The sequence below is a fragment of the Pristiophorus japonicus genome, chromosome 6 (assembly GCF_044704955.1).
Source record: "Pristiophorus japonicus isolate sPriJap1 chromosome 6, sPriJap1.hap1, whole genome shotgun sequence".
Taxonomy (NCBI): Eukaryota; Metazoa; Chordata; class Chondrichthyes; family Pristiophoridae; genus Pristiophorus; species Pristiophorus japonicus.
Window position 1 is genome coordinate 37,610,632 of NC_091982.1, and position 16,880 is coordinate 37,627,511.

The 16,880-nt window shown below is 45.2% G+C and overlaps 1 protein-coding gene across 1 annotated transcript in view; it reads left to right on the top strand.

Moving 5' to 3' along the window:
* The first annotated feature begins 4,724 nt into the window (after window positions 1-4,724).
* atrx (ATRX chromatin remodeler) overlaps window positions 4,725-16,880 on the top strand; it is a 211,364-nt gene continuing 199,208 nt past the window's right edge. The window contains exon 1 of the mRNA XM_070883946.1: window positions 4,725-4,949. Within this exon, the coding sequence (XP_070740047.1) occupies window positions 4,930-4,949 (20 nt within the window). The 5' untranslated portion in view covers window positions 4,725-4,929. The remainder of the gene's footprint in view (window positions 4,950-16,880) is intronic.

The window sequence follows — 16,880 nt, forward strand, 5'->3', positions numbered from 1 at the left end:
TTGCCAATTATATGCCCATTCTGCAAGTTTATTAATGTCCTCCTTTGTTGCAGTCCTCCTCAGTATTGACTATCCCTCCAATTTGGTGTCATCTGCAAATTTAGAAATTGTGTTTTTGATTCCAAAGTCTAAATCGTTAATATAAATTGTGAACAAGTGGTCCCAGCACTGATCCTTGTGGAACACCACTACACCACTACCCACCTGTCTCTGCGAATAGCTATATGTTACCCCTACTCTCTGCTTTCTGTCTTGAAGCCAGCGAGCTATCCGTTCTTCTGTCCATTGTCCCCTGACTTCGCATTCTCTGACCTTATTCATCAATCTATTATGGGGTACCTTATCGAAGGCCTTTTGAAAATCTAGATAAATTACATCTACTGCAATACCATTGTCTACTCTCTCTGTTACCTCTTCAAAAAGTTCAATGAGGTCGGTCAAGCAAGACTTTCCCTTTTTGAAATCCATGTTGACTATTCATTATATTTTTGGTTTCTAGATGTTCTATTTTCTCCTTTAGTAGGGATTCCATTATTTTTCCTACCACTGATGTTAAGCTGACTGGTCTATAATTCCCTGGACATGTTCTATCCCACTTCTTAAATATAGGTATTATGTTAGCTATCTGCCAGTCCTCTGGCACTACACCTTTTTCTAACGACTTATTAAATAATGCCTCTGCTATCTCTTCCCGAGATTATTTTAAAATGCGTGGATGCAATCCATCCGGGCCAGGGGTTTTATCCTCTTTGAGTTTGATTAGTTTATTAATATATCGCCCCCTTTTTATTTTAAATATACTTATCTCATCATCCAATGTCATGTCCACCTGTTCTATCACCCTGGTAAATACTGAAGTAAAATAATTATTTAATATTTATGCTATCCCTCTATCATTACCTATGATATTATCCTGTCTATCCCTTAATGACCCTATTCCCATCCCAACCTTCCTTTTTTTTAAATTGATGTGCCTGTAAAATATTTTACTACTTTTTATGTTCCTTGATAATTTAATTTCATAGTTCCTCTTTACCTTCCTAATTGTTTTTTTTTAAATTTCTCTCTTAATCTCTTCACATTCTTCCTTATCTTACACTCCCCTGCTGTCTGTGTACTTAATGTATGCCTCTTTCCTTGTCCTTTATTCATCCATGGAGTCTCATTCGTGTGTAGTCTGTTCTTTCCTTTTAGTGGAATATATTTTTTCTGCACTTTGTTGAACACCATTTAAAATGTTTCCCTTTGTTGTTCTACATTGTTGTTTGCCAGCATTGTTGCCCATTTTATTTTCCCAAGTTCTATTCTCAGCCCCTCAAAATCAGGATCACATGCTGCAAGATAATAAACAAATAGAACAGGCAATCAAGAAACAAAATCATGAATGGTTACACCCAAGGGTTAGATTATTTCAGATGGGATTGGTGATAGTGCAGGTGATAGTATGAATAATTCTGATCATTACATTATACTATATGAAGAAGACATTATACTTGTATGAGGAAAACAATACGAGATATAGAAAATATAAGGAAAGGTAAAAAGATAGCAAGAGCACTAAAAGGAAGCCAGAATTATTAATGTAAAGAAGGATATAAAACACTCTGTTAAGTGGCAACCGACCAATATAAAAAATTTAAAAAGTAAGATATGTTGGTACATGAGGGAGAGAAGGATACCCCTATTCAGTCAACGCCTCATTGCCAATCTGACGACTTCCAATGAACTGGAGCCGCAGAGTGTCCATAGTGCCTGGTCTGCCCTCAAGTCCACCATAATTAGCACCTGTGAAGAGACCCTTGTTTACTCTACCAGAAAACAGCAAGACTGGTTCGATGAGAACGACCAGAAGATCCAGGAGCTAATAAACCATAAATGCAAGGCATTCACAACTCGAAAGAAAACAGATCTACAGGCAACTGAAAGCCTAGGTCCAACGAAAAACTCGTGACCTAAAGAACAGATGGTGAGTGGAAAGAGTGCAGGAGATCCAGCAACTAGCCGACAATCACAATATGCGTGGATTTTTTAGCGCAGTGAAGACCACCTTCAGCCCAAGCACTCAAAGTTCCTATCCCTGCGAGAGCTAAGAACGGAGAGGTGCTCATCAAGGACAGCGAGGCAGTCAGTGCCCACTGGAAGGAGCTCTTCGAAGATCTCCTTAACCAAGACTCTATCTTTGACATGTGCCCTTGACTCCATCCCACAGCATGCTACCCGCCACCATCTCGGCACAATATCAGCCCAGCAGGAGGTTGAAAAGACCATCCAACAGCTGAAAACAACAAGGCTTCAGGAGCAGATGGAATCCCTGCCGATGTACTAAAGCAGAGTGGAGAAGTTGCAACTCCATGACCTAATCTCTCTTATCTGGAAGGAGGAGAGCATGCCAGGGAAGTACAGAGACGTGGTAATTGTGACCATCTTCAAGAAAGGTAACGTCCGATTGCAGAAATTACAGAGGAGTTTCTCTGCTGTCTGCCACAGCGAAAATGATCGCAAGAATTCTCCTCAATTGCCTCCTCCCAGTGGCTGAAGAGCTCCTCCCAGAGTTACAATACGGATTCCGCTCACTAAGAGGCACAATGGACATGATTTTCACCACGTGACAAATCCAAGAAAAATGTAGGCGTCAGCATCAACCTCTGTGCGTGATCTTCTTTGACCTCACAAAGGCCTTCGATTCTGTCAACCAAGAGGGATTATGGAGTGTCCTTTTCAAATTCGGCTGTCCTCAAAAATTTATCATCATCCTCTGCCTGCTTCACGATGACATGTAAGCCGGGATCCTTACCAACAGATCCACCACAGACCCAATATAAGTGCAGACCGGGGTCAAGTAAAGCTGTGTCATTGCACCAATGCTCTTTTTAATCTTTTTCGCTGCAATGCTTCATCTCACCTTTAACAAGCTCCCCGCTGGAGTAGAGCTAATCTACAGGATGACCGGGAAACTGTTCAACCTCCGTCGCCTCCAGTCCAGAACCAAGGTTGTTCCAACTCTGTCATTGAATTACAGTGTGCAGATGACGCTTGCATTTGCGCACACTCGGAGGCTGAACTCCAAACCATTGTTGACACCTTCACTGAAGCGTATGATGACTGGGCCTTACAATAAACATCTGTAAGACAAAGGTTCTCTACCAATCTGCCCCCCGCCACACAGTACTGCCCCCCGATGATCAAGATCCATGAAGAGACCTTAGACAGTGTGGACCACTTTCCATACCTTGGGAGCCTTCTGTCAGTGAGGACAGACATCAATGACGAAATCCAACACCGCCTTTAATGTGCCAGTGCAGCCTTCGGTCGCCTGAGGAAAAGAGTGTTTGAAGACCAAGATCTCAAACCCAGCATCAAGCTCATGGTGTACAGGGCAATCATGATACCCACCCTACTAAATGCTTCAGAGACATGCACTATGTACAGTAGGCACCTCAAAGCACTGGAGAATTACCACCAACGCTGCCTCCGAAAAATCCTGCAAATTCATTGGCAGGATAGGCGTATCAATGTCAGTGTTCTCTCTCAGGCCAACCCCAGCAGTGAAGCATTGACCACGCTCAGTCAGCTCCGATGGACGGGCAACATTGTCCGCATGCCTGACACAAGACTCGCGAAACAAGCACTCTACTCTGAGCTACGTCACAGCAAGTGAGTCCCAGGAGGGCAGAGAAAACACTTCAAGGACACCTCCAAAGCCGCCTTGAAAAAATGTAACACCCCCACTGACTCTTGGGAATCCGTGGCCCAAGAAGCATTTGTGAAAGCGCCGAACACTTTGAGTCTCTTTGTCAGGAGAACACGGAAGCCAAGTACAAACATGCGGAAGGAGCGTACGACAAATCACGCACCCCACCCACCTGTCCCTTCAACCACCACCTGCTCCACTTGTGACAGAAACTGTATATCTGTAGTGATCTCATCAGTCACCTTAGAACTCATATTAGTGTGGAAGCAAGTCATCCTCGACTCCGGGGGACTGCCTAAGCAGATAAGATGCTTGTGACATTGCTCATGGACAGCACTTTTCAATGCTCTCTTATTAACATTGTATGCTATAAATATGTTCTCTCTCTCATGCAATAACACTATTAATTTTACCATAACTGCAGAAAAAATGTTTAACCCTCGACCCACAGTATATTTTCAAAAATTATTATTTAAGTAATATACTTTGCTACATCACTGAACAGCCCAGTAGCCACAGCAACAGGGTTATTAGGTAACATCTCCACTAACCAATCAACACCTTGAAGTAGCAAAAGCAGCCAGTAGCCTGAAAGCTTATTGTCAGGGCGGCAATCTTTTCGTGACGTCGCCTTTAGTATCTCTCTTCGTATTGGAGGAGACGGCCTATCCACATGACGTGTCTTGCTGACAGCCTCGGTCACCATGGGAACAGCCTCCCTTTTCTCCACAGCAATGGCGCCACCATGAGATGGTAGACCCCAATGACGTCAGGAAGACTTGAGCGAGATGGTGAGTGAGTAGAGAGGATTTTTTTTAAAGTTGCAGATCGCAGAAAAATGACCTCCTTCGAGTTTTGATCTAAAAAGATGTTTCATTGTATGTTAAAAAAAACTGTAGAGGGGCCTATTTTTTGGGGGTACCATATGCCCCAGCAGGGAGGGGGAAGAAGGACCAATGGGTGAAGAGGATACTGGCAGCGGCCGGGCCAATGGGAGAGGAGGAAGGGTGGACGCGCCAAGGGGTTGTGCGTCGCTGAGAGGAGGAGGGGGAACGATGGCGCGGTATTGTCTGCTCGGGCTGTAGGGAGGCGGAAAAACACACACAAACAGGGGGCGGGAAGAGGAAGGCAGGCCGCGGCACAGCCGATAGTAAGATCGAGGGGGGAAGCGAGGAAGAGCCGCCGCCGCCGGAGCCGATGAGAGGAGAAAGCCGCACCTTCCAGGAGCCGCGGGAGAGATGACAGCAGAGCCGCGGAGGTACTTTCTAGGTGAAAAAATCATCAACGTTTGTCGGGTTCATACGGTGGTGGCGGGGAGGGAGGGAGGGAAGCGCATAGTGCCGCCTGCTCCCCGCCCCCTTCTTCTCCCTTTTGTTTCGCTCTAATTCCCAAGTCCGAAGCAAGTAGGCCGGAGGATTGTAAATAACGCCGCCATCACGGAGGCCCTTCATAATTACCCCCCCCCCCTTTATTTCTATTTTAAGAGCGGGATTGAGTAAAGGCCCCATTTTCTTTAAAAAAAAATGGCGACCTTGCTGGCGGGTGCGCGTTCACCACCCTCCCTCCTCAGTTATTTCAATTATTTTCCCACCCGCATTGAAAAATCACATTTAGGAAAACTGATTTTCTCTCTCTCTCTCTTTTCCCCCTCTCCAAGAGGAAATCCCCAATTACACGGTTAGATTGATTTTCAATGAGCATCTTTTGAGTTTTTTTGCACGTACAATATGTGTGTGTAACGGATCTGGTGGTGTTTGGGAGACACTGTTGCTCACTCGGTACGGCCCAGAGTTGCTGCTGCAGGACCCTGCTGCTGTGTGAGCAGAGATAGTGATGCGAAGGCCAAACGTCACTTTCAGCAGACAGTTTGCGTATTCTCCATTTTGAATCCTCAACCGGCTTCCGCCAGGTGGGTGTTTAAAGGTTTCACTTGTACCCGAACTGTCTCCGCGGTCATGAAGACCCGTGCAACGTTGGTGTTTTGTTAACCCTTTCCTTAAAACAAAAATCATCAGTTAGATAGACTTTCACTGAACTCATAATTGTAAATTGAGTAGCCTTCTCGTTAATTTAATTAAGCAGATTAAAATGTTGAAACTTTAAATTGTAAATCTAAATGCCATCTGTACTTTCAGGTACAGTGCACAAAGTAGATTCTAGAGTTTATTTTAATAAGATTACATAAAAGCATCCTGATTATCATGGATTATGATTGTCATGCCTTGTTTCTTGTGGTTTTGGCAGTTATATATTCTCTGCAAAAACTCCAACATATCGAGAAATAGTTTATAGCTCCTTGCCCTAGGACCAATTTAAACGTTTGATTTTATCTCGATTCAAGCATTCAAAAAATGTTGAATTTTGAGGCTTATCTCTTGTATGTTCATATAGCAAACTAGTCGATCCTCTGTGCTATTGCATATGGGGAAGTCAAGGCAAAGCATTTGACCCTGAAATTGCGGTGGGTGGCGTAGCTAAGGAGTACGCCGCCGGCCTCCGAAAGAAATCCGCACGTATCTGGTGTAAGGCATTTTTTTGAGACCTATTTTTAAGATTTTTAAAATCATGATGGGCATATATATCCCCCCTTCCCATATGCTCCTGCGCCTGTTTGCACCAGTGTTAGAATTTTCGTGTGGAATTGCTGGGCAGTTGGGCAATTAGCCCCTGTCTGCACCAGCAATAAAGATTTCACTGTAGGAGTCGGAATTTGACCGATCGCAAGTTCAGGATATAGCGCCTGCAGAAATCCCGAACTTGCTGTCCATTTTAAAGGCAGTATGATGGCGTTCTGAGAGTACGTCGTCATACTGACCGCAAAGTCTGCCTCATTGTCTTCGGTGAAGTGAGGTTAGAGGGCATTGGACCAGGGCATGCAGTTATAATGAAGGTTATAGTAGTGTAGTCATTAATGTTACTGGATTAGTAATCCTGGATTAATATTGAGTACGAGTTCAAATCCCACCATGACAGTTTGAGATTTTGAATTCAGTTTTTAAAATATCTAGAAATAAAAAGTAAAATAAAGTTGTTGGATTGTCAAAAAACCCCAACTGACTCACTGAAGGAAACTTGCAGCCTGGCCTGTAATTGAGCCCAGTCCCACAGCAATGTGGTTGACTGGTTTAAGAAGGCCGTCCACACATCACTTTTTCAGGCAAACTAGAAATGGGTAATACATGTCTGCCTTGCCAGCGATGCTCACATCAAGAATTATGTCCCCATTCTAAAGTCCTATTTTCTGCCCTTAATCTTGTATTTCCATTATAAAATCCTATGTCCACATTTATAATAGAAACTGTCACTGTAACTGCATATTGTGATTACAACCTCCTGATGCAGCACCTCCACTGTCTGGTGGGTGTAGTTACAAGGTGACTAGTTTACATAAGATTCCATTATTAATTTCTATGTCTACATTTTTATTTGGAAAAGTTGACACCTGTAATATATTTATATATTGAGTCAATCTCATGGCATTGTACGTGGGAAGTCAAAAACAAGTGTAGTCTTTGGATAAACTGGGATTAGAGGTGGGAGATTAATATGACCAGGATGTGCAAATGTAATTAAGTCCCCATTTCGAAATTGGACATTCTGTCCTTTTTGTATTTCCATTATTATACAGAATTACATAAAATCTACAGCACAAATGGGCCAATCGACTTAATTGACCTCTGCTGGTGCTTATACTCCACATGAGCCTCCTTCCATTCTAATTATCTCTTTTCCATTGAACCCCTGCCTCTGTGTACCTCTATTCCCTGCTCCCTCATGTATGTATCAATATCTTTTAAATGCATCAATGCAATCTACTTCAATCGTTCCATGTGGCTGCGAGTTCCACGTTCTTGCTATATTCAGTAAAGAAATTCTTTATTTGATCTTTTACTGGCTATCTTGTATTTATTCCCCTTTTTTGGACACAACAAGTGGAAACAGTTTTTCCATACCCACCCTATTGAACCCCTTAATAATTTTGAAGACCCCTCTCTGGTCTCCAACCCTAGACTGCTCCATCTTTCCTAATAGTTGCATACTTTCAATTTTGGTAACTTCTTTGCAAATCCTTTCTGCACTTTCTCCAGTGCTTTAATATTTATTTTGTAGTATGGGGACCAGAACTCCACACAGTATTCTAGTATGGTCTAACCAATATAAATTCTATACAAGAACATAAGAAATAGGAGCAGGCCATTGGCCCCTTGAGCCTGCTCTGCCATTTAATAAGATCATGGCTGATCTGATCTTGGGCTCAGCTACACTTCCATGCCCGCTCCCCATAAAGCCATCACTCCCTTATCGTTCAAAATCTGTCTCTACAGCTCTCTGGGGCAGAGAATTCCACAGATTTATGATCCTCTGAGAAGAAATTTTTCCTCGTCTGTTCTAAATGGGCGACCCCTTATTCTTAAACTATGCTCCCTAGTTCTAGATTCCCCCACGAGCCCCCTCAGTATCTTATGTTTCAATAAGATCACCTCTTAGTCTTCTAAACTCCAATGAGTATAGGCCCAACCTTTCTTCATGAGTCAACCCCTTCATCTCAGGAATCAATCTCGTGAACCTTCTCTGAGCTGACTCCAATTCAAGTATATCCCTCAGAGACCAAAACTGTACACAGTACTCCAGGTATGGTCTCACCAATATCCTGTACAGTGTAGCAGGACTTCCCTGCTTTTATACTCCATCCCCCTTGCAATAAAGGCTAACATTCCATTTGCATTCCTGATTACTTGCTGTACCTACATAACTAACCTTTTGTGTTTCATGCACAAGGACCCCCAGATCCCTCTGCTGCAGCACTTTGTAATCTCTCTATTTAAATCATTTGCTTTTTTATTTTTCGTGCCAAAGTGGATAACCTCACATTATACTCCATCTGCCAAATGGTTTCCCACTCTCTTAGCCTGCCTATATCCCTTTGCAGATTTTTTATGTTCTCCTCACAGCTTGCTTTCCCACCCATCTTTGTATCATCAGGAAACTTAGCTACATTACACTCTGTTCCTTCACCCAAGTCATTAATATAGATTGTAAATAGTTGAGGCCCCAGCATTGATCCCTCTGGCACCCCAGTAGTTACTGTTTGCCAACTGGAAAATTACACATTTATCCTGATTCTGTTTTCTGTTAGTTAGCCAGTCCTCTATCCATGCTAATATATTATCTCCAATCCCGTGAGCTCTTATCTTGTGCAGTAACCTTTTATGTGGCACTTTATCAAATGCCTTCTGGAAATCCATGCTGACTCTGCTTGACTATTATGCTTTTCCAAATATCCTGCTACTGTTTCCTTAATAATGGACTCCAGCATTTTCCCATGACCGTTGTCATGAGTCTTTTATGTAGCACCTTGTCAGATACTTTCTGAAAGTCCATGTGTACTACATCCGCTGTATTGCCCGTCTGCTCTTACTGTTACCACTTCAAGGAATTCAATAAGGTTGGTTAAACAAGACCTTTTAGAAATTCATGCTGACTATAAATATTAATTTAACATTACTTCCTAGCTTTTGTATCCTAATCCTCGAGAAATACTACTTTGTTTGCACTCTTTATGGCCTACCAAATTGAATCACCTCACACTTTGCCACAAGCCTATTTATGTCTTCCTGTATTTTGATGTAGTCATGCACATTTAGCTATTCCCCTCAATTTGCTATCTGTAAATTTTGACACCACACTTCCAACTTAAGTCTAAATCATTTATGTAAAGGATGAACAACAGTGCTCCCACACAAAGGGGCCAAGTTTTGGCCTGAGCTGCTCCTGTTTTTTTGGGGCAACTGGTTTAGTATGGAGTATCTTAGAAATTGCAATTCTCAGTATTTAGTTTGCTCCAGTTCTAGTCAGTTGGAACAGTTTCAGTTTGGAACAGATTTTTTTTTTCCAAAAGGGGGTGTGTCCGGCCACTTACACCCGTTTTGAAAGTTTAGGCAGTGAAAACTTACTCCAAACTAACTTAGAATGGAGTAAGTGTACATTTTTGTACGCTAGGAAAAACCTTGCCTACACTTAGAAAATCAGGCGTAGGGAATGGGGGGGATTGGGGGGTGGGTTTAAAGAGAAGTTTACAAACATTAAACACTTCAGTTTTACAAATCATCAATAATAAATGATAAATACATCAATAAATCAATAAAAAAAAATTAATTAAAAAATCAATAAATAAAACATTTTCTACTTGCCGACTACAGCACCGGGAGCACTCCAACAGCGTGCTGGGACAACCCCTCCCCCCAGTGTGTTTCTGTCTGTCTGTGTCTCTCTCACTGTCTGTCTGTGTTTCTGACAGCTAGGGGAGGGGGAGAAGGGAGGGAGGGGACAGAGGAGAGGGAGGCTGAATGGGCCGGGCCCAAGACTTCGGGTGGGGCCCGCCCCCAGCACCGGATTTAAGAGGGTGGGGGGGGCGGCGGCGGGAGTCGGGTTGGGTCCGGGTGTGGGGGGTGGGGGGGGAGAGGGCGAGGGAGGAGAGTCGGGTTGGGTCGGGAGAAAGCAGAAGCTGGGCGTGGGAGGTGCAACCTGATCCACGCGGCCCCAATGAGGCCATTCGGCCAGGGCTAGGGGCTGCGTGCTTCGGGGCCCCTCCCACACAGTTTTGGGCGCCAGGAGCTACTGCACATGCGCCCACTGTAGTGCGCCTGTGCAGAGGTCCCGGCACTGTTTTCAGCGCAGGGACCTGGCTCCGCCCCCCCCCACAGCTCGTGCTGCACCGCGCCCAGCTCCAGAGGACCTGCAGGGAGCCGGAGAATCGGTAAGTATTTTTTAGGCGCACTTTCTGGCACGAAAAATGGGCGTCCAGGTCGGGGCTGTGCCGTTCTAGGCGCGGCCCAGAACTTGGGCCCAAATAGCTGCCCTGCCAGTCCAAAAAGCTTCCATTAACTCCTATCCTCTGTTCTGTTTTGTAGCCATCTTTCAATCCATTCTGCTACATGGTCTCTGACTCTACCTGCCTTGATCGTTGTCATGAGTCTTTTATGTGACATCTTATCAAATACTTTCTAAAAGTTCATTTGTACTACATCCATTGCATTGCCTTTGTCTGCTCTTATTGAATTCCTTGAAGCAATAACAGTAAGGTTGGCTAAGTATGACCTTTTAGAAATTCATGCTGACTGTTTATTATTTTCTGTCTTTAGATGTTTTGTTATCTGATCTTTTAGCAAAGATGCTAGTATCTTTTCTACCACTGCTATTAAGCTAACTGGTCTATAATTCCCTAGATAAGTTCTATGAAGGTAGGAATTACGATTACTATGTGCCAGTCTCGTATAATCAGCGACAGAAAGTTTTGTTATAACCAGTAGATGCAAGTGACAATTTCTTATCCTGTATTACATTTGCTGTTGTTTTACCGCTCTTGCTTTCCAGTCCTGAGGGTTATAGTTAGTTGTCTTTCGTGTGCCTTTTCTTCAAACTAAATTGTAGTAAATATGTAAGATTATTTGAGAAAGTAAAGTATTATTGCATCTAACATTTTATTGGGTAAGGGTAGGACCTACGTGTGATGGCAATTTACATGTACAATTATATATAGCTATTTCTGAAGTCTAACCTTTCTATTGAGCGATAAGGTGATGACTAATTCTGGTAACCATTGTGTGTATAGCAAAGTCAGAGTTGGACAGTTGGAGATGATCGAGGTCTGATTTTCTGGTGGTACAAAAGTCCAATTAAATAATGACCAATGAACCAGAAAAAATCTAGTTGGCTGAAGAACAGTACAGGTTGGACCACCCCTTGTCACCGGGTGGCGCATGCGCAGAACCCCAACCTGAACAAATTGAAGTCCTTCCTTGCTGCCAACTCCAGCAATTGCTGGCCTGACCCCATGATCTCTCTGCTGCACTCCCAGCCCCAAGTCAGCCAGCCAGCCCCGATATCCCCTTGCTCTGTACCTGTAGCATCCAATTTAACGTGATCACCCCTTGTCTGGAAAAATCCCTTATCCAGAACAGGCCAGGTCCCAAGAGTTCCGGATAAGGGAGGTTCAACCTGTATTTCTGAATAGCTCTTTCAAAGAGACAGCACAGGCATGGTGCTCCTGCGCTGTATCATTCTACGTTTCTGTATAATGAAAGCAAAACATTCCAATTGTAACTTCACTACCAATGAACAACATCTTCCATTGTTTAACATGAATATCCTCTGCAGAACACATTCCACCCACGGGGTGGTATTTTGTGCAAAAAACTTGATTTAGCACAGCACCACCCAGTGTGTGAAGTTGAGTACTACAGTATTTGCCTTCAATGGATTTCCAAGGAAACATTACTACTAATCTTGGATTGCAAGAGTAAAGTATGGACACTTTTCTCCTCCAGTCCTCTTGTGAAGCTCTTGATTTCTTGCAAGGGTACAGTTCCATGGATGCCTTCTGCTTTCTAGTATCTTGTTCTAGGTAGCCATTTTCAAGAGTCCAGAATGTGAGTTTTGTAGGCCTCTTAACTGTGGTATTACAGCTATGATTGATCTTGTCTACATGTCCTTTCATGGCGGGAATCCTGGCATTCAAAACCGCCTTCGGGGGCTGAAGCAACTATAATGTTCCCCCTGTTGCATTTGCTGAGATCAGCTAATTTAGCACAGTGAGGGATTGAATATAACTGGGATCTTTCTGGTTATTCATTACCTTAACTGGCTGATCCATCAAAGCATTTTAAACATTTTTTTTGTTCTTTTATTCCTTGGTCACTTGTTTTATTTCTGTTGCTGAGCCAAATGCTTGGCTTGGTAGTAGTATTCTCTCTCTGATGAGCACATAATCTAGGCACTCCAGTGCAGTGCTGTACTGAGGAAGTGCTGCATTGTTGGAGCTATCTTTTGAATAGGTTGCTTGTTCAAGTGAATGTAGAAAATCCCATGGCACTTTTCAAAGAAGAGCAGGGGGTTCTCCTGGTGTGTCGATTGGCATTCATCTGATTTGTTTGTGGGACCATGCCAAGTACAAATTGGCTTGCCGACAAAAGTAATTAATTGGCTTTGAAGTGCTTTGTGACATCCTGGGGACATGTAAGGTGACGGAAAATGCAAATCCTTTTCATTCACTTCCCTTTTTTTACTTCTTGCCTTTTGCCAGTTCATGTAATATTCCATACTGTTTCAACATTACATAATTTAATGGTTCTATTATTTTGCTGAATCATAGAATCATGGAAATTTACAGAAGGAGGCCATTTCGGCCCATGGTGTCAGCGCTGCCCGACCAAGAGCTGATCCCACTTTCCAGCTCTTGGTCCGTAGCCCTGTAGGTTACGGCATAACCAAGTATTTTTTAAATGTGAGGCTTTCTGCTTCTACCACCCTTTCAGGCAGTGCATTCCAGACCCCCACCAACCTCTAGGTAAATAAATTTCCCCTCGTATCTCCGCTATACCTCCCCCCCCAATTACTTTGACTCTATGCTCCCTGGTTGTTGTTCCCTCTGCCAAGGGAAACGGGTCCTTTCTATCCACTCTATCTAGGTCCCTCATTATTTTATACACCCCAATCAGGTCTCCCCTCAGCCTCCTCTGTTCCAAAGAACACAGACCCAGCATCTCCAATCTTTGTCCTTCCAGGGGATTTGTAGGCTCTTGCGGAGACATCGTTGGTGGCATTTCTCTGGCGATTTGAGGTGTTTACTGTATATAGTCCATGTCTCTGAGCCATACAGGAGGGAGGGTATCACTACAGCCCTGTAGACTATAAGCTTGGTGCCAGTTTTGAGGACCTGATCTTTGAACACTCTCTTCCTCAGGCGGCCGAAGGCTGCGCTGGCTCACTGGAGGTGGTGTTGAACCTCGTCATCAAAGTCTGCCCTTGCTAATAATAGGCTCCCTAGATATGGAAAGTGGTCCACGTTGTCTGGGCCTGCGCGTGGATCTTGATGACTGGTGGCGGGGGTGGGGGGGGGTGGGTGCGGGGCAATGCTGTGTGGCAGGGTCAGGTTGGTGGAGGACCTTTGTCTTACGGATGTTTAGTGTGAGGCCTATGCTCTCGTACGCCTCGGTGAAGATGTTGATGATGACTTGAAATTCGGCCTCTGCATGCAGATGCAACTGTCGTCTGCGTACTGTAGTTCGACGACAGAGGATGGGACGATCTTGGATCTGGAGGCGACGAAGGTTGAACAGGTTCCCATTGTTTCTATAGTTTAGTTCCACTCCAGCTTGTTGAGTGTGATGTGGAGCATTGCAGCGAGGAAGATCGAGAAGAGGGTTGGTGCGATGATTCAGCCCTACTTGACCCCGGTCCGGATGTTGATTGTGTCTATGGTGGATCCGTTGGTCAGGATCACAGCTTGCATGTCATCGTGGAGCAGGTGGTGGATGGCGACAAACTTTTCGGGGCAGCCGAAACTGAGGAGGATAGTCCATCGCGGTTATCAGTGTCAAAGGCCTTTGTCAGGTTAAAGGCGGCCATGTACAAGGGTTGGTGCTGTTCCCTGCATTTCTCTTGCCGTTGTCGTGCCGTAAAGATCATGTCTGTTGTACCCCCATAGTGGATGGAAGCTGCACTGAGATTCCGGGAGGCGCTCCTCAGCCACGGAGAAGACGGTTGAGGAGGATTCAAGCGATGACTTTCCTAGTGGCTGACAACAGGGCGATTACTGCATCTCGGATCTCTCGGCATGCCCTCCTCCTTCCAAATGAGAGAGATGAGGTCATGCATTTGTGCCAATAGTGCCTCTCTGCCATACTTTAGTCTCTCAGTGGGGATTCTATCCGCTCCCGATGCCTTGTTCTTGAGCTGACGGATAGCCTTTTCTACCTCGTGCAGGGCTGGGAATTTTGCTGAGATGGTGGCGGGTAGCATGCTCGGGGATGGAGTCGAAGACCCTTGTGTCAAAGGCAGAGTCTTGAATAAGGAGATCTTTGAAGTGCTCCTTCCAGCGGGTCCTGACTACCTTGGTGTCCTTGATGAGTGTCTCCCCGTTCTTGGACAGCAGTGGGGTGGGGCCTTGGGTACTTGGGCCATAGGTGGACTTAACTGCGGTGAAGAATCCTCGCACATCATGGCTGTCGGCCAGCTACTGAATCTCCTGTGCTTTCTCCACCCACCATCTATTCTTCAGGTTGTGGGTTTTTTGTTGTACTTCGGCTCTAAGCCGTCTGTAAAGTTGCTTTGCTGCTCCCGAGTTGGGTTGCTTTGGATTCAGAAATGCCCTGCGCTTGTGGTTTATTAGCTTTTGGATCTCCTGGTCATTCTTATCAAAGCAGTCCTGGTGTTTCCTGATTGAGTGACTGAGCGTCTCGTCGCAGGCACTGGTTATAGTGGCCTGGGTGGCAGACCAAGCGCTGTGGGCACTCTGCGTCTTGGGGTCATCAAGGGTTGCCAGGTCAGCAGTGAGGCGCTGGCTATATAGGGCTCTCTTAGCTGGGTCTTTGAGTGCTCTGGCGTTGATATTTCTGCGGCACTGCTTCTGTTGCCGTCGTCGCTTTGAGTTTATATTGATGTGCACAATGAGTCAGAAAGGGTGCTGTTCAAGATGGCTGATGGGAAAGCAACTCCCTAAGGAACTCTCCCCGAACAAACCTTCCTCTGGCCATCTGCTGCCATCCTTCACCTCTCTCTCCCTCAACCCCATCATAGGCAGTCTCTCGAATCGAGGATGATTTGCTTCCACGTCAAAAAGTTCACGGGTGTTTCAATGAAGGACCTGAAATTCCAGGTCCGAGCTAAATCTTGAAGGGTGGAAGGTGCCTGTGCTTCGATTTTTTTTTTAAACGAATGGTGACCGTTACACACCAGCCACCACGGGCTTGGCAGAGCTAGGTCTTGCTCCAGTAGCAAGGATTAACCAAAATGACTGGAGACCAGCTCTGCTGCACGGACCTAGTGCACACATATATAGCAGTGTGGGTTGGCCCGTGCTGCTCCAGGGCCCCCTCCTCTTCTGGGCCACGAACTCGGGCCTCTCCGGGGCCCCGATCACGTCCCTCTACAATCTCTCGCCGCTCCTTTGCCCCGGTCTTGCCGCTCCTTTGCCCTGGCCTCGTCCTTGATGACGTCCCTTTTCACTGCTGTTGCTCTCCTGCTCTAGCACGTGCCGGTCCCTGGAGTGGTACGCCGCCACGCTGCCCCTTCCACTCCCCTGCCTGCTCCGATGGTACTCTCACGCCGGGGGCCGTGCAGATGATGGGCTAGGCTGCCTTGCTGCTCCTTCCGCTCCCCGGCCTGCTCCGATGGTGCCCGCAGGCCGGGGGCTCGTCCCCCACTGTCTAAACGCCCTTTGGCCCTAACTTTGACCCCCCCCCGTAAAGTTTTTTCCTACCCTAAAATACATGCTTCATGGGCCCACTGCCCATCCTCCAATCTCTATTTACCTTTCAAGCCGTCCTCCCTGCTGCCAAGTCCCACCAGCTGGACCCTTGCTTCTTGCTCCCAACCAGTTTCAAATACAGGTTTGGGCCCTACCTTCACTCTTCGCCCTCACACATGAGCCTTCTCTCTGGCGATGTTTGGGCCTTTGCTCCACCGGCGATGTCCTGGCCTTCATCCCTTCGACTACGTTCTGGCCTCTTTCCCCCCCCCCCCCCCAGCCACTGGCCCCACTCAATGGCAGAGTCTCATTGAAATCTATGCAAGTGCGGGCTCACTAGTTACCCACTAAACATGCTGAAAAAACATAGGGCTGGTGCCTTGACGTGTATGTGAAATTTTTATGGTGTGATAAGTCTTAATTACTGCCAAACGACCTCTATGGCACTGAAAATTAATTTTATGTGTGGTGTTTCATTCCTTCAGAATTTAATTATTGTTGGAGATTTAAAAAAAAATAACTTTTTCTTTATCATTATCTCTCAATCCCATCTTTCTTCACTTTCTGTACGCGATCACGCTAGAAATTATCTCTAGGAATCGCTGAAAAGTCCGCAAAAAATATGTGGGCAGCTGTCAGTATTCACGGCGAATGCCGCTGACCGCAAAATCCAGGCCAATGTGTTCTTTTTCATCTGTCCTGCTTTATTATTTAATGGATATATTTTTTTAAGCTATTTATTCTGTTCCCGAAGTGCTTGTGTTGTTTTAATCACTTTGTACTCGGACTTTTGCTCTTATTCTTGGAGGTTGTTATTTCCACCCTCCACCCCACTTTTACTGATTGATTTTAAAGTCCTTTCTACAGTCCTATGCATCCATCTCTTTAAGACTTGGTTCACAGCCGAGTTCAAGTGCAGCCCATCGCAGTGGTACAGCTCCT